We start from the raw sequence: 18,013 nt of genomic DNA, 5'->3' as shown, positions 1-18,013 counted from the left end.
ACACAGACAGATTGTAACCAATAGGAATGTAGACAATAGATGAGCGCGTACCCTGATTGGCTAGAAACGTGTAATCCCGCCCATTACACACCATAACCCGCCCCTCCGAAAGCGACAGAACCGCACACAGACACGAACACAAACACATTTGTAAGACAAAAGTATATATAAAAAACAGGGATTTTGTGTGTCTTTTGGCTGAAAGCATAAGGGCAAATTCTTGTCCGACTATTTCTGTAGTTTATAGCTGATCTAGATGAGATCATCCTTTATTAATAATCCGAGTGGAAATTCAGGTGCTGCAGCAACAGAAAACCAAACATAGCACAATAAAAATAACAATAACATTAAAATAAAAATATAATGTTAAATACATAATTTTGCAGACAAGGCTGTTTATATCGTGAAATTTGTTGCCAAGTGGTAACACACCTGACACATAGTCTGTGTGCACACCTCACAGTGCCTCTATCTCAAATATTAACTCATTCAGGAGGTTCAGAAGTGGTACTGAGCGTTTGCCACCAACATATTGACTTCCACAAAGATATCCAGCAGCTAAAGATAATGGGTTATCGGTTATAATCCACAAGTGTATTAGTGATCTTGGTGTAAATTGTAATAGCCTACCATTACATTATTTAAGCAGGTTGGACACTGATGGCCTAGCGGTTGGGTCGGAGGCTATAGTCCTCCAAGTGAGCGGTTCAAGTCCGATCTGTGGCTCTAACTCTGCATGTTTCTCTCTCTACAAAGACAGTCCAATTGTACGCTTTCTAATTAAGTCAAATGGCATGATCCAGGAGGATTGTTTATCCTTCTTTTCCTTACATTTTTTTCATCCTCTCTCTTGCCTGCATCTTTAAATCCTGAATATAATGCGCTTAGTCAACCCCAAAAACTGACATAGGATTAGGAATATTAATATTTCATTCAAAATCCTTGTTGTTCATACAAAAAAGAGAAAATCCTAGAGGTATTTTATTATTTCAACATAATGAGAGTGATTGTGTTCAAGTGTCTTCCTCTCCAAAATGTTGATTTATGGTGAATTTAGGAGGGCAAAAAGGAGGATCATGAAGTGATCAACTAAAAAGGCTGCAATATAAACACAAATAAAGACAATAATCTGGAGCCAAGGAGATTAAATTGTTGTTGTTGTGATTCTTCAACAGGGCTTGTGTTTCCTCGTCGTCTTGAAAAAGCAATTTCTACTTTGTATAGAGCAGAATAACGCACAACAATAGAAGAGCCCATCAGTCATGACAACATGTATTGCACCCTGTAATCTTTCCAATAGCACCACTTATTTAAAACCATTTCACCATTTCTGGTGTGGCCACTGGATGAAGCATATCAGCTTGAATTAAGACTTAAGAGTCATTAAAGCAGTAACACAAATGCAAATGGCGGATACCAAATTGGCTTCAATTTGCTAACAGCAGACAATCTGACGATTCTCTGAAAATTGATTCCTGCTGCATTTACAAAATTGGGTATTTGTCTGTTGTTTTGTTACTTGTGCCTTGTTTTTGCCATTTTAAACATGCACCATGCTTTGTTTGATTGAACTAATATGAGAAATGACGCACAGGTTCAATAATGTGAAAAATCACATTCAAGACCAGAAATAAATAGCAGTTCAAATGTAATGTTTTCAGCGAGGTGTGCTCTCATTCAAAATGTCTGTACAAAATAAAAGCATTTACCTATTCACTCTAATTGTCACTCTCAGAACATTCTTTCATCTGTGTTTTCCTATTCCCTTTTTAATCCTGGGAGCCTCAAAGGAAACAATTTAAAGGAAAATGACAGGCGACAACAATAACTGGATGACAGATTTCGAGAGAAGCAATATGCCAAGATTGTTTTTCAAGAGGATGTATTTGTGGGGATGAAAAACAAACTCAAAACATAATATGCCCCTTTTAAAAACAAGATAATTTATGTTTCAATGAGGACCTGCAATTTGTTTGCCAACAGCAGCTAGATGTGGAGAGAACATTTCAGTTTTTCAGGAGCAGTTCCAAGTCAAGTGTTGGTGTGTATGTAATTGTAACCTCTTCTGAAGCGCTTCTAAAGTTAATACAGCCTGGTAAATGTATAATGCATGTGGAGTTTAATATTGTTCATCCATTACACATACTGCTTTCATAAGCACTGCACAACATGCAGCGTTATCTTCAACATCAAACATCAATCAATGTCCCCATCGCTCTCACTTCACACACAGCAACCGACACTAGAACCTGCGTAGACAGCAGAGAAAACATGGTCCATTCAGCAATTATTCACAGAGTCTTGGACTAATGGTGCTCTGAATGCACAGACACAGCAAATGTAGGGAGTTAGTGGACCAGCAGTAATGGCCCCATGCAGAGCATGTGTTTTCCTGTGTGTCTATGTGTGTGTGTGTGTGTGTGTGTGTGTTGTAGGGGATGGGGCAAAGAACATCATCTATAACTGATTCACAACAAGCAAAAAACATGTCTAATTATGAATCCAGGCTACATCTGAAGAAACCAACTCACTTTGCCTCTCCTCTCTCTTGTTCTATCCCTCCTGCCCGAGCGGGGCTCCATATCAGGATGATGAAAACATAACCTGTCACATTCCATCCCATTAAACCAGCTAAGAACCATGTGGTCTGCTCACATGGAGAAGCAAGACGTGGGAGAGATAGGCAGAGATAGTGGTGCATCTGGGTTCACTCAGAACTGATGAATTATTCACAATCTTTATGCTGATGTCATTTAAATGTTAAAAATACTGGCATATATGCAAAGAGAAGCATATTGTATGAAACACAAGGCTGGCTAAAAGCTTACACTATACATAAATACAACTGCAATAAAAACAGTTACAGTAACTGTACACACATAAAATATGTAATTATCCTTTGCAATATCTAATGCATTAGAGAGCTCTCGCTGAGCCCCCAAATCTGTGCATTAGAGGGTTTTTTTATGTGAGTCCATCAGCTGCCTGTTGATGTCAAGCAGAGCAAGGTAATGACAGTGCACTCACTTGCACGGTCATTAGCCCCGCTTAATGCTGGGAATTAACACAAATTAAGTGAAGTTAAGTACATGCATTAGAGGAGCTTGTTTGGGGAGAGCTTTTAACTTTTGCTGCCTGGATCTGGATGCTGCCTCACATGTTCAGCTCAGGCTACACAAGCCGGGAACACTGAACAATAGTATACACAAGCATGTATACAACTTCAGAATTACTATCTAAAGGGCATGTGGTAAATTCATTGAGGATTGGTTTTGCAGCATGTAAAGGTAGAGCTAATGGAACTCTAAGGACACCTAGTGGTCATGACGATGCCACTGATCAATAGAGTTCAACATCAGGTTGAAGGAATAAACACAACAGAAAATGTTGCTACTTAAAGAAATATTATCTGGAAAGGATTTTCATTGAGAAAAAGAAAACTTTTTACTGATGTGTACAGTACAAAACTGGGTCCCAATTTATTTGTGTATGTTGTGTCATTCATTATGGAGAATGTATTATAAGAGAAGTAAACGTCTAATCTTAAAATGAACAATTACAATACAAATGTAAATATTTATGGATGTACATTTCCTATCTTAACTTGTTCACATGAAGTTTTTTATTGTATAGTAACCAGTTTTAAGTCCTAGAATGAAAACGCTCTGAATCACATAATACAGGATATCTCCTCCACATTTAAGGCTCAGATTTATGTTTTTATTAACTACAGAACTACTATTTTAAACTGAAAGGAAGACACAGAGGATTACAATCTCATGCTGAGCAGAACTCAGATCATAAATATCAAGTGGAGTAGGTTCAGTTCCAGTTACAACACACCAGATTTGCCTATTAGTCAAAAACTGTGCTGGGCTTTTGGAAAAGAGGCTAACATGATGAAACTGACAATCTCTGAAATCCATTTGGACCTCGTTCAGGATTATATCTTTATCTGAGCGACTGCAGATTATTGTCCACAGAGAGGTGTGCTAAAGCTGGATTATCCACTTGTTGGGGATGCATTTGACCCAGTGGATGCAGCATGCCACCCTTACACGCCGTTACATCTGTGAGTGTTTTTTTTTTCCACTTGTTTGTGGCCAAGGATGGAATGGCTGTAGGAAATGACACCAAAACCTCTCATCCTCAGATTACCATAGTTAGTGATCCATGTATGTGGATAGAAAATAAGGTCAAAGTCATTATGTAAGCATTTGAAAGGGATGCATTACAATCAACCTAATTTTCTCTATCTCTATATTTTTTTATTTTAAATTAAATCTAAGACTTTCTTCTAAGAGATTTGTGGCATGTAACAGCAAAGGAAATGTTTCAAGTTTACAGAGAGTTAGTTTGTGCTACGTCTTCAATAACCCATGCTCATATACATAAAGGTACACTCACAAAAACACCATCATCAATGTATAATGTGGTATAATTTTATAGACTACAACACAGTGATGGCTGTTGTGTGTGTTAACCTCTTGATTGTGTAATGATTGTCCAGTACTTTTTACTTTGATGTTGAGGGCTCCACTGCTTCTGGATGCTACAGTGGAGGATATTTGCCACCATTTGGAAATCTTAAAGATATAAAGTAAAAGCAAACAGTTAAAATTAATCATATTATCTTTAAATGGATCTTTCATATTATAAAATAAACATAGCTAGACCTGTAGATAGTTTTGGATCAACTCACCTGCTGTCTTGCTCTAGGTTGGGATACATGATCATGACTCTGTTTCCATCAGGAAGGAGAGTTGCTGTCGGCAGGTTGCTTCCTGTTCTCCGACCGTGTCTGAAATTAATGTCAGTTTGGATGCTGCGAGGAGCATTCACATTCTTGTTCCGCTTGTCTGAATTGAGAATTAATACAAGGGTGTGGGTGAGAGAGCCAGAATGAAGAGGGTCAACTTCAGTTGTTATACAAATCGTATGCAGGAAAAAAACGTCTATATGAAGCTTATTGTAATGGATTATATTTAAGAAGAGACTCCTGATCTCCATAAGGAAAAAAAAAGTCACACTCACTTGTGTATGGGTAATGAAATTGAGATTCCTCCACATTAGTTGGTAAGATATCGTGCCTGTGCATAGAGATCTGTTGTGCCCCACTTATACCCACTGCTCTGAGAGGGGGGTTCCGAGGTATAAGAGGTCGCAGTTCAGGCAGGTTGATCTCAGTTGTGGGAAGAGAAGCTCCAGGGCATTGGGAACATGACTTTAAGAGAAATATTAAATAAGGAGTGAAGGTAACTTTTGTGGGCTTGATTACGCTGAAAAACAAAAGCAGAAATTCATATGTTGTCTACAAATGTACAACATATATAATCCACATATACGTATATACAGTATGCATCTTATAGCGAAATGCAATTATCACTCATCAATAACAATGTCCATATTAAAGAAAGAAGTCAAAGGCATAAATTAAGAGTGACAAATGAGCAGTGATGAGGTTTGTGCTTTTCTTTGTCTTAATGAGAAAACCCAGGATCTCTGCTCAGTCGTTTCCATGATTAACAAGCAGAGGGGGTCGTGTTGACCAGGCTAATAGGGGGTAAATCCACTGGTGCATTATCGGCCGGGCACATTTCATCTAATCAGCAGGATGATGCCAGCAGGCTTAGGCTGCTTTTAATTCAGAGCTGCAGGAGAATTACTGCCCTGGTCTCTTGTTACATGAACATCAATTCAGTCGGACTAAAATACTTTGATCCAGGATTTTCCCCCTTATTTCATGGCAGTGGTGTGGTTGTTGGCATTTTGTTTATTTCTGTTGCTTTCTATCTTACATGATCAGGCCCATTATGAGGTTTTAGACAAACAAGGTTTTAGTTCATTTGTGGTTCTGCTGTACGCAGGAATACAAAGAGAGTAGGAGCATCCTTTAAATAGCCTTATTCCTGTCCCTAAAACATGTTGTGAGGAACACTTTTTTGTATATACACAAAATGAATGCAGAACTGTGGCCAGGATTTCAGAGAAACTTTTACATTTAAACCTGAAGGCACACATATAGTAGCAGAGGCCTCTCTCATACATAGACATAGATACATAGAAAAGTGTTAAATTATTCTTTTTTGTTGTTGTTGATGAATTTAATTGTTCCAAAAGTCTTAAAATACTGGAAACATCTTATAAGGACCCAACAATGATAAGGCTTTAATCATGGTATTTTTCCACTCACTGAATGATCAGCACTGAAGAGTTCAGCCCGTGTTCTTTCCTCCAAGGTGACCATCACACCATCCAGTACCTGCAGAGAAGACAGACGGAGCACCACAGCTGGTCTGTGGAGAGAATTTCTGGCCACCTGGAAGAGGGGAAAAAAAAGCCACCTGTTTGTAACAAAAACCCAGCAATGAATTATGCTGATCAGAAGTAGTTTTCAGCATTATTAACATGAAGCCTGACTGATATCTGGAATAACTATGCTGCTGTGTGAATCCCTACAAAATTAGCATGTTCTCAACAGCTATTCCAGAGACCCAGGTGACAGCATCACCCAGCTGAGGGGACCCCTCTGGCCTGGATAGAAATTGAGCCAATTCATTCATAGAACATTACGTTCCTTAAGGACACTGCTGCTGTTTTGAAATTGTGAGTGCATGCCAGTGGATGCCCAGTGGAAAAGAGGAGACCGACTCATGCCAGGGAACATGGGTGAGGTAGGGATTTCATCCTGTCAACAGCAGGAGGTATTGTCTCCGGGGTAGCTGTTGGCCTCTACTCCCTGGCAGGATTAACTCCTCCTATGGGAAAAGAAGGGGGATGGGGTCGAGGACTATAGAGACTTCCACAGCTGAGCAGAGCCCAGCAGACGATAGAGTGGCCATGGGCTGCATCGGGGCCTGATCCATGAGCTTCAGATGGGTGATGTAACTGGGCCAATAGGGCCCTGCCATTTGGTCAACGGATTTGTCTCTGATGCCGGCCAGTTTGAGGCACAGCAGATGGGCCATCATGTAATCGCTTAATTTGGAACCTCAGAGTTACATTGGGATAGTGGTCTGGGTGGTGCAAGTGAGAAATTGAGCCTGTGAGCGTACTTTTGATGATTTGTTTTCGAGTGAAAGAGTTCAAAGTGCCCTGTGGTCCTTTAAAAAAATAAATCCAAGTTGTGTTCGATGCACAAACACTTGTGATACTCACGGGATTGCCAACAACAGAGAGCTCCGACAGCGAAGGAAGAACATCTAGTTTTTCAAGCTCTGTGATGTCCTTTAAAAAGTAAAGAAACAAAGAAGAGTTTGTCTTTAATAATTATTGTCCACTATCCATTCATTTAACTTTCATACTGAGAGTAGCCTGCTGTGTGTTGATAATGAAGACATATGCATCCGGCCTGACCCCTTCATAATTTTGGTGTTGGGAGGATGGAAGCAGCTGATGGGAGAGATTACATGTGTGAGCTCATATTAATCTCACGGGAGAGTTTGGGCACGCAAACGGGGCATTGGAAGTGTTTTACAGTCATTCACAGGTTTATGGCTGCATTTGGCTGTGATTCAAAGACCCCCCCCCCCCCCCTGTGAGAACTGCTGCTCTGGGTTGATTGCTGTATTTATGTCTTAATTGAATGCATGAAAACATTAAGGAAGTGAAGGGAAGAAGAAACTGGCAACAAAAGTGCAAATCACTTGCCCTTGGTGAGAAAGACATGCAGGCTGAGAAGCTGATTACACATTTCCTGATTGTTCACGTCTGTCTTCATACACACGGCCCTGACCTTCAATCAAACTTGATTCTCCTTAATGCTACCCATAACATACCACAGCTGGGGGGGGGGGGGGGGGGGGGGTAATGACTCATGATTACTATACTTCATGTCTGACTTTGCAAATGTAGGGAAAAGTAATAACCCAGTATGCTGAATAAAATACATTCTTCAACATCTGACATATTTTACATAAGAACCAATCAGTATGTTGGTAGATCAAAAAAACTACACAAAGGCTCACTGTGACCTTGGTGGTCACCTCAGGAAATGTCTCTGTTGAGTCATTATGGCAGCCTAATTGGAATCCGAAAATTCAGTTTAAATGACAATCTGAATATAAACGTGAAAAAAAATCAGCAGGTGAAGAAATGTCCGCTTCTTGAGCATACCTGCAACTTGTTCGTGCCAAGATCAAGCTTGCGGAGCTCAGTTAAAGGATGCAGATGGTTGAGCTCCCGGATTCGGTTCTCTGCTAGGTGCAGTTCTAGCAGGACGCTCTGCGCATTGAAAGAGTTTTCAGCCAGAGCTTTGATGCGATTCCTGTCCAACACAAGCTCTCTGAGCAGGTGATTCCCCTCCAATCCTTCCACCTGGCTGATCTCATTATCTAAGGAAAGAGAAATCTGAATCAAAACAATGTAAAGAAATCTCAAACAATAGTCTAATACAACTATAAGCAAATAACTGTATATATCTTACACCAAACAGCATTCAGGGAAGTATTTTCAGGCAATGTTGTTTTTTTGGTGGATATTTATTGTTTGCCTCGGGTGTAAAAGGCACTGAAATTACAGAGGCATCTTCGAAAGGATTCCAAGCAACAAAAAAAAAGGAAGAAAGGACAAGTAATGTCGCCTTTGTGGGACAAATAGCCCTGAAAAAGCAAAACTCAATCAGAAGCCATCAACAGCGATTGAAAAGAAAGTCAGGGTTCTTTTCTTCCAGTCTCATCTCCCACCTGGCCTTAGGTCTATGGGAGACTTGTTTCTCAGTGTTTGCCTTTTCACAGACTCTTTACACGGATCACACTTTGTTAGATCGGGGTTGTACGCCAACCATACATACCTTGGAGAAAGAGTGCTTTAAGACTGGTGAGCCTGCTGAGCTGCAGATTGGCCATATTGGAGATGCCATTGTGACTCAAATGCAGCACTTCCAGGCTGCCCATCAGAGGATCCAGACTGCCAGTAGGCCCAGTTTCCCTTAAACACAATCACAGAATGACAGTCTGTGGTTAAATGAACATCTCTTTTGTTGCTCCTGCTGTCTCTTTTAACTTCACAGGTGCAGACCACCCAAAGGCAATCACACATATGCCTGTCACAGCACTGCTCATATACTGGTTACCACCAAAGGAAAGTACAAATGTTAGATCATATCATTATTCCTAATATATGCTGACAATGTAGAAACTAGAAATATACTACAAAGATATAAATACATTTATTGTATATTAGGCGTTACATGTCTAGAAACAGTGAACATATCGGAATAAATTATTACATAAACTAAGTTTTATCAATAACATCATGTACTTAAGGATTTTATAAGGGTTTATATGTGCCTATTATAACGAGTTAGTTTTTAGAGCAAGAAGCAGGTTCCTCATTGGCTGGTCAGTGCTGCCCCCTTATGGTGACAGTCTACAATTTCATCTCAGGTTAAACATCATACACATCTAACTTTAAAACAGTGGAAAAACATGAATCATTCAAATAAAACTCTGTTACACTTTGCCTTTGGATGGGCTCTGTTGGCCATATCCACTGGAGTGAACTTTGCTGTAGAGTATCTGTCTGTTTGTCAGATGGGCCTGGGTCTTTTGTCTGGGGAAGATGGACTCAATGTGGTTGTAGTTCAGACACAAAGCCTGTAAAGAAATATTGTATTGCTCACAACTCAGTTGCATGAAAATCTAGCATTTGAATATTTGACCTCAAGAGTTCGTTTTACTTTGATGTTGGGCAGGTAGATGAGGCCTGAGAAAGAGGTAAGGTTGTTGTGGTCTAAGTTGACACTGCGTACATTACAGAACAGGTCTGCTGGAGTCAGATCCACCATCCTGTGAGGGGATAAAAATGTTTGATTAATAAATATTTTTAAACACAGTCAACCAATATGTTAATGTTCATGCATTACTGGGTGTATGTTGTGTTTATCTATCTGTATAACCTGGCTGTTACCGTATAGAGCAGGACTGCAGGGTAAGGTAGGTTATGTCTGTGTAGTTTGAGTGGCCCAACTTTTCTGCTAGCATGTCAGGTGTTAGTCTTCCTCCAAACATGTCCTTTGCATTTTCACACTCAGTTACCTCCTTGAAAAAACAAACAAGAACAAACTGTGTGTTATTATGCCACATGAACACAATATCTGAGAGGTTTAACTGGTGTGCTTTTGTCAGTACATACGACAGCAATGCCATCCAGAGCTCTAAGGGAGGGTAGGTGGAACACAACATAAATGCGATAGTTTTCCAGTCGCTCCAATAAAGGATTTCCATAAAGATCTAGGATGATGAGATTTGACAATCCCTGAAAATAGATTGGAGCGTGTAAGTACAGAAAACACAGTGAAAATGATAGGAAAGTCTGACACTTTGTGTCCTTATTTTCCTCCCATTTGCCTTTAAAAAGTAGATGTCCTGTGACGTTGAAATTCGGTTGTTGCCAATGTAGAGCTCAAGAAGGGAGTGAACTCTCTGTATGCCATGCAGAGAACTGATGGTGTTGTTCTCCACAGACAGAAAGGACAGGTTGGGAAGCTGATCCAGAGTGGAGGCATCCAGGATAGACAGCTGATTCCCATCTAGACTCAGTTTATTGAGGCAACGCAGTTTGGAAAGACCTAAAGAAAAAGGGACAAAGAGGTTATGATGAAGCTATTTTTTTATTTTAAGTTTATCTTTATCTTTTTATTTCACAACTTCAGTGTCAAAGTAAAAGTTTGTCTAACCACTGAGTGTGCTGATGTTGTTGTTGTTGATGGAAAGCTCCTCCAGCTTCAAACAACTCTCAAGACCCTCCACTCTGGAAATGTCATTATCATTAAAGGAGGCCCAGCGCAGGTTGACCAGCTTATTCAGACTGATTAGTTTGGAAATCCTCTGGCTGTCAAGGTTCAGGGCAGTGATCTGCTCAAATGTATGGGCCACAAACACATGAATCAAGTACCGTATGATTAAATGCAGATATTAAACAGTGTATAACTTTAAAAAAAAAAACTTAAACATAACTGCTTGGCAGAGAAACATGCATGCTTGTGGCTTACATTTGCAGTCCAGTCAGGTTCCAGCTCTGTGTTAATGCTCCATTGTGCAGGACTGAGTAGACATAGGAGCTGAGCTGTTGACAGCAGGCTGAGACTGCGAGGCCGTTCATCATTTGTACGTGAGTGAACCAGAAGGGATGCCTGCAACAGAGTTTTAACAGGTCTGAATAAGTTACAGTCCATGAGGAAATATACTGGTATACTATTAGGAACCTTTTTATTAAAGTTATATTTTTGACTCTATCGGAGAGGAGAGCTGAAGAGAGACAGAAAATGTTGGGAGGAGAGAGTGAGGGATGACATGAAGTAAAGGTATGAGGTTGGAATTGAACCCGAGGCCACTGTGATGACAGCTAAGGCCTCTACATTGGGCGCGTGACATAACCTTGGCTTTCATACGTACATACAGTATTCCGCATGAGACACAAAAGCATAACCTCAATAATTACTAAAATCTCCAGACACACTGAGAGGATCTATGTTAACTAAAGTTCTGTGTGCTCACTGCTCAGAATGAAATAAAGGTAGGCTCAAAACATGTATTTATTTGTTTCATTTGTCTAACAATTATTGTGAGTGTGTGTGCTTCCATGTTTGTTTCTGTTTGTATTAGACAACATTCGCAGTGGACTGAGTCTCTGGATGAGAATATGGTGTTAGTAGATGTCCTCCAGTCCCATAAAAAATCTATTTAAATGTGTTAGCAAATGCACTGATATTAAAATGTGGAGTAGGTGCGCTGTTGTGCATCCTGTGTGTGTGGAACAAGCTCAGTGGAAGTGCGTAGTGAACTCAGTGTATGCCCATCTTTCTAATCAGCCTCTGAAAAGCAGGGACACACTGAGCCACGGACTTGAGATCAAGTTTTAGGTGGTCTAGGGCTAAGTCATTTTTTGCGTCCTCAAGATAGGAATGCCCCCCTTTGTGCCTGACCATGCCTCATTTTAAGACAAGTTCACCCCTGGGTGCCAACAAGTTGCTATCTAATCAACGACAGCACTAGACATAAAAAGGACAACAACAATAGTAAAGACACCTGCACTGTGTGTCAAGACACTGAAGTAGCACCCAAAGTGCTGAAACACTAAGGAGAGTAATCTTGGTATATAGATCAAGAAATAGGCAGTGGACTGACATTGTTTTTTTTTTCAATTGAATGTAAAATGTTTTCAATAATTGTAGTTATTTGATCTATGTATTGATTTAGTCACACTGTACAGCAACCTACAGTATCTGTAAGAGCTTGACCTGGTTCATTTTGGATCCAGCAGCCATGTGAACAGCCTCAGCAGCCTCCTCCTCTGTCACCATCACATTGTCCAGGTGTGTGAGGGTCGTCAGACGGCCCAGTACAGTCTTCCTTACTGCTTCAGGCTGGAGAAAAGAAAACAACGTCACTGTATGTCTTCCCATGTGCATTTTACAAAAAACTTTTTTAGCAGATAGGAGGCCACACCTTGTTCCAGGGGTTATACCGGGTGTCAAGCCTCAGTAGAGCTGGTGTGTGTTTTCTGAGCACAGCTGTATCCTCTCTGGCCTTGGTCAACTTGTTCCAGCGCACATCGAGTTGTTTAAGCTGCCCCAACCCCCTCAGCCCCTCTAAGGTTGCCAGGCGGTTATAGCTGGTGTCCAGAAACTCAAGGTTGGGCTGAGATTTAGATGACAGCAACAATAGATGTTAAACTTTTTCCCTCCATTAATTCCATTACATTATGACGAAGACTTTACATACACTTTAAAATGCAGCTTTCTTCTGACTTTAGACAAACTGTAAAGCTCAAGCTCAATAACAATCTTTTCAAGCATCAGTTTTACCATGTGAGAAATGTCGTCCAGATGTGTGAACTCATTGAAGCTGATGGTGAGATGCCGCAGAGCTGTGAGATGGGAAATCTCCTTAATTTTACTAAGACTGTTGCCATGAAGGTTCAGCACCTGCCGATTAATACAACAACAAAAAAGGTATTTTGTGAGTGTATGAAATTGCTATAGAATAATATGCCATTTGACAAGCTATAATACTTACAGTGATCTGACTGAGGACATTGGCTCTGGCCACATTAAGCAAAACTTTGTCATCCAAACTCAACAGCTTTGGCTGAGGCTTTAACACGGGCTCCATGCTATGGACTTCCTTGTCCAGGATGATATCGTTTGAAGGAGTATTATTTGTGCCTGTACCATTGCCTGGCAGTGCAGGATGTTCTCCATCCTAGTAACAACATATTAGAAGTTATCAGCTTGGTACATACAGTAACTATCTACTAATAATAGGTAGGTAAGTTGTTTATAGATTGTTCAAATACAATCAAAATAAAATTGAAACAAATTTAAAGAGAGAGGACAACAAATCAGATTTCTTCTTTAAAAAAAGACTCAGATTTAATTCACATTTTTAGAATTAGGTCATATATAGAAAGTTCATTTGCAAAGAACATTCACAACAGTAAAAGCAATTATTTACGTACCCCAGTGGTGTATTCAAAATAAATGATGTACTCCGGCAGGATGAGCTCATGGTCAAACACAAACCACTGTCTTTGTCGGGGACTGCAGTCAGGACCAGCGTGTGTTTTTGAGGAACGAGGGCTCTCTGAACAAAAAAAAAAAGAAAAGGAAAAAGATAAAAATAACATTGTTCAAGAACTGACTTAAAAATATCTTCTTTCACCTGGTAATACACTGCTTACCTTCACTCAAAGCAATTCTATGCTTAGCGTCCACATTGCGATAAACAGAGTACGCTCTGGGATAGCTGTTTCTGTCTACTGGTTCTCCCTCCCTGAAAGGCGTGCTGTGGCCCACAAACACTTTGGAAACAATAATCTTACCTTAGTGGGAAAAAAAACAAAAGCATCAAGCTTCACCAGTTGTCACAATGTAGGGTAATATAAAGACATGATGGTGACAATGATCACATGTAACTCACCATGCCTAAAGGGGATCATATCTGTACTGTGCTTGGGCTCGCCTCGGCTGGCCTGACTCAGTGTGTGTTGGATTCTGGGCTGTTCAGTCACAAACAGGCTGTTGGATAAAGGTATAGCACCCTCTATCTCCAAGGACTAGATCAGAGTCAACATGGTAAAGGTTAGCATGATCTAACTTTGAATCCAACCAAATCATTTCAAACAGTTTCTACAACTCACTATTACAAGTGCTTCAATGGTACAACTTGTGACTGTAACATGTACCGGTATGTGTATTACAGTGTATGTATCTGTAAGGGAATTATTTCTGTTTGTCACTGTGTGTCACATATACAGGTACAAAAAGGATAACCAAATAATCCTTATCTTACTACTAGCTTTGGTTTTTCTCCCCATGCCCAGTGGAATCAATTCTTGCTGAGTAGACTGACTGTTGTGGAATAAAGGTCTTAACAATAATACAAAGGTGCACACCTTATTTTGTTTGGATGTTTCGAAGCCTTCCTCGAGAACGTGCAAAATGTCTTCCTTTTCATTATTTCCTTCAGGATCAGCTGCGTAGAACAAGTGCTCCAGCCGACGTCTGTAATTCCTTCTTGAACAGTTTAGATTCAACAGAATAGACTTCCCTGTTACTTACAATTATAAATGTTAACATTTCTGTTAATGATTTCTTAAAACACAATGGTTGTTGTTCTTCATTGCGATCTAGTTTAGCTTACTGTGAAAAGTTAGTCGACTCTTTGCTTGTTAGTAGGTTGTGAAATTTGTCCTCGACGCGAAGCCTCAAAGCGCTATTGTGGATGCGTATAACTTTACTGATCTTAAGACCAGTGATGCCATGAACCCTGAAGTCTGAAAGAGAGAAGCGTGAAAGCAGGAGGTCGCAACAGGAAGTAAACCTGTTTGGAACACAAAAGAAGAAACTACAAGTTAAAGCTGTGTTTGATATATTCTCTGCAGCTGTCAAATTTACGATGGTTGTATTTTTCTTTTTATGAGTCAAAGTATGTACCAAGGGTCTGTGGTGCAGCCCTCCTCCAAACGAATATTTCCAACACTTTCTAGCTCCATCAACAGAAACTTCACAGTATATTCCATCATGTTTCTGGCTTGGGAAATATCTCGCTGGAACCGGGCCTCGATCCTGAGAAGAGGAAAAGTAACATGCTTGATTGTAGTAGAAGAATAACTTCATAAAATATATATATATTTTTAAATGTTCTCTCTGTAATGTCTTCAAATATACTGACTCATCTATTCTCCTCGTCCATATCAACAGTCTCTCTCTCAGTGCTTCAATCTTGCTCAATATTTTGCGCTCCATAGTGGGATCATGACTGATGTCGGTGGGTGTGTCACGTCTGTCACCTGGACCTTCAGCCGGTTGTGATGATGTGTCCTCCAACATGCAGGCAGACTTCTTACAACCAGCCGGCAATTTGGAGAGCTCCTTTTCAAGCTAGGTGGGATTCAAAATGTCAATTTAACCTTGTCCAATAACAAACATATGAATGATCATAAACTCTTGTTACTGTTAATCATTTTGAAGAAAGTTTCAAGGACTGTACACATACATTCTTTAGGGTGTGATTGATTGTTCTGATGCATTCTTCCGGTAACTGCAACATATTTCTCTTCCTCTCCTTTAAACTGAGCCGGGTCTCTGCCAGGTTCCTCTGAGCAGTACGGACGCGCATGTTGTAGTACATCATTTTCTTCATTACTGTGGACTACAAACAAAAAAACGTCACTGGTGCACTGAAACAAATCGCTTTATAATTTCTCAATTATTTATTTTATACTATGTCTCAAGCAAGCTAAGAATATTCTAAGAGAAATATCTTTAAGAACTTAGCAAAACATTGGAAGACAACACAAATCATGAGAATTTGTCTCCTCTTAAGTGCTAAACAGATCCTAGATGTGCTCAGTTAGTGTAACACGTGGTTTCTGATGGTCTCCTCCTCACTACCTCAGCTGCTTCCTTGACTTGCTTGCTCGAAACGTCGTAGGTGTCAAGTCGCTGGAGGCCTGGCATGTGGTACAGAACATGTGTGGCATAGTTACACAGCAGACACACTGGGTTTGGGGTGGACGTGGGGTCTTTCAGTGCCAGTTCTTTCATATGGGGTAAGTGGGCGATCATGGTCAGCTCCTGGTAGAACAGAGCACACATGGCTAATTCATTAAAGTGGTTTTACTTCATTCTATTGGCTTAAGTTGTATCACAAAAGTACTTCTGTCTTCCAAAAATTAAACAACAATATCAGTTTTGACAGACATCCAGATCCTTCTTCTGCCTTGATGATTAAACTGTGTTTTTTTTTTTTTTTAAACTATCTAATTTATTTCTCTATCTATCCATAAGAAGCAGGAGGAATAATTAGGCAAGCACTAAAAGCTTTGTTTTTCAGCCATGTATGACTTATTGTAAAGATATTGTGATACAATATATTATTGTATCACAATATCTATTATATATATATTTTTTATATGTATTAAGGTAATATAACAAACTTTCTGCAGCTCATGTCATGCTGACTGCATATGATAAGGACGTTTAAATATTGGATGGATGCCATCAAAGGCAGAATACACTTTTTGGTGACAAAAGGTTTACTGCACAAATATGATCTCTGGTGTTAATCCAATCAATATTGAAGACACAACACGTTTTTGTGTATTGTTCATTATGACTTGGATGAAATACTCTGAATGAGTGTCTCAGCTACAGTCTACATCTTCTGTGACTGACTAACACAGAGGAAGCCTTTTTTGATCACTTTTTAAATAGATGTAATCATGACTATATCATTCAATCAAGAATGACAAAAACGTAAATCATGCTACTCAATAACTCAATAAAAGTCTTGTGTAGCTAGCTCATTGTAGACTTGATTGAAAATGTGAACTGGCTGAGACCCTGACATTTCACAAGAATGAGATTTGGCCTTTTCTTTAGATCAAGGATTTTAATAATATTTTAGAAAACAAGTTGAAAATATCAACAAAAGCATATTTCTGTTTTAATGTTACCTTAAAGGAGCTGATCTTGTTCCCGGAGATATTAAGATTCTGAAGGCTGACATTAGGGTCAAGGCCGTGCCCTTGAAATGAGTTATTAGAAACACGTTATTATTCTATTCAAACAGTTGACTGAATCTCAATAAAAACTAGCTAAGTGAATACAGAAAGTTTAAAAAAACCTACCGATCTTTTCAATGTTGTTGTCCGCAAGGTTAAGTTCTTTAAGATTGTGAAGCGAGTTCAAGCCCTTTGGAAAAAAATACATTTTAAAAAATGAGGAAAGATTATAAAACGAGAACATTAGACTGATATGAAAATTAGTGTCAAATTCCTTTTTGGGGGGCAGGTTTTATTAATTAAATTGACAAATTGCAATCACAGACAAGAAGGCTGGAAGTGAATTCAGAAGTTCAAATTCAAACCTGTATCTGACTTATGCAGTTATTGTTGAGCCACAGGACTTCTAGGTCCCCCTGCATCTGTAAGTTCTTTATTTCACTGATATGATTGTTATAAAGATAGAGTTTCTTTAGTTGCTGACAATTCTGTACCCCTGATATTTCCTGCAAGAAAAGAACATTGAACAAATTACTCTTTAATTAAATGTGTATAGTTAACTTGTGCAGAACCGAAGAGAAAAATTTAGATAATAAAGTGTAAGGTTAAAACATTGCCCAATAAACGCCTTATTGAGTGATTGGAAACGTACTGTCAGATTGCACTGGACTACCCAGAGCTCCTGAAGCAGAGTACAGCACTCGAGTCCATCAATGTGATTTATGCTCTGGCCTACTATGGTGAGCTGACAGAGTCTGGGGAAGAAGTTAAGACCGACCATCCGGGGGAAACCAGAGAAGAACATCTCCAGGGAGCTGATGTTGCATCCTTCTTGAGCAATCTTTTCATAGGACACACCATTGGCAATACACTAGAGAGAAAACACATGTGACAGAATCACTTGAATGATCATTTGGAATGTAATATTAACATTAAGATTACATTTTGGTCTTTTTGACCTTAATTTGACAAGACAGATATAGTAAATGTGTTTAGAGAGAGT

The 18,013-nt window shown here is 39.5% G+C and overlaps 1 protein-coding gene across 1 annotated transcript; it reads right to left on the bottom strand.

Annotated features, from left to right (window-relative positions):
- Positions 1-530: 530 nt before the first annotated feature.
- Positions 531-17,881, bottom strand: lrrc9 (leucine rich repeat containing 9). The gene is made up of 32 exons (XM_061063442.1): positions 17,663-17,881; positions 17,376-17,516; positions 17,137-17,200; positions 16,963-17,033; positions 15,899-16,081; positions 15,501-15,656; positions 15,352-15,385; positions 15,177-15,300; positions 14,939-15,070; positions 14,646-14,825; positions 14,398-14,515; positions 13,923-14,058; positions 13,684-13,824; positions 13,462-13,586; positions 13,020-13,205; positions 12,809-12,928; positions 12,450-12,641; positions 12,242-12,367; positions 10,994-11,134; positions 10,679-10,856; positions 10,350-10,570; positions 10,135-10,257; positions 9,910-10,040; positions 9,680-9,788; positions 9,457-9,596; positions 8,792-8,928; positions 8,116-8,333; positions 7,159-7,227; positions 6,194-6,319; positions 5,035-5,224; positions 4,703-4,859; positions 531-4,586 (listed from the first exon to the last, which is right to left on the bottom strand). The coding sequence occupies exons 1-32, from the start codon at positions 17,813-17,815 to the stop codon at positions 4,553-4,555; spliced, it is 4,356 nt and encodes a 1,451-aa protein (XP_060919425.1). The 5' UTR covers positions 17,816-17,881; the 3' UTR covers positions 531-4,552.
- Between the last annotated feature and the right edge of the window lie 132 nt (positions 17,882-18,013).

The sequence above is a fragment of the Labrus mixtus genome, chromosome 18 (assembly GCF_963584025.1).
Source record: "Labrus mixtus chromosome 18, fLabMix1.1, whole genome shotgun sequence".
NCBI classification, from domain to species: domain Eukaryota; kingdom Metazoa; phylum Chordata; class Actinopteri; order Labriformes; family Labridae; genus Labrus; species Labrus mixtus.
The sequence above is the reverse complement of the archived record's forward strand: the minus strand, read 5'-3'. Positions and strand labels throughout refer to the sequence as shown.

What these genes read in the sequence shown, in the direction of transcription:
- lrrc9 (XM_061063442.1), bottom strand. Translation starts at nt 17,815, where the DNA reads ATGTTCTTCTCTGGTTTCCCCCGGATGGTCGGTCTTAACTTCTTCCCC. An exon ending in ATGTCCTCAGTCAGATCACT is followed by an intron (nt 12,929 to 13,019) that starts GTAAGTATTATA and finishes ATTAATCGGCAG; the next exon opens with GTGCTGAACCTTCATGGCAA. An exon ending in TCTCTGTTGTTGGCAATCCC is followed by an intron (nt 6,320 to 7,158) that starts GTGAGTATCACA and finishes CCCCTCTTCCAG; the next exon opens with GTGGCCAGAAATTCTCTCCA.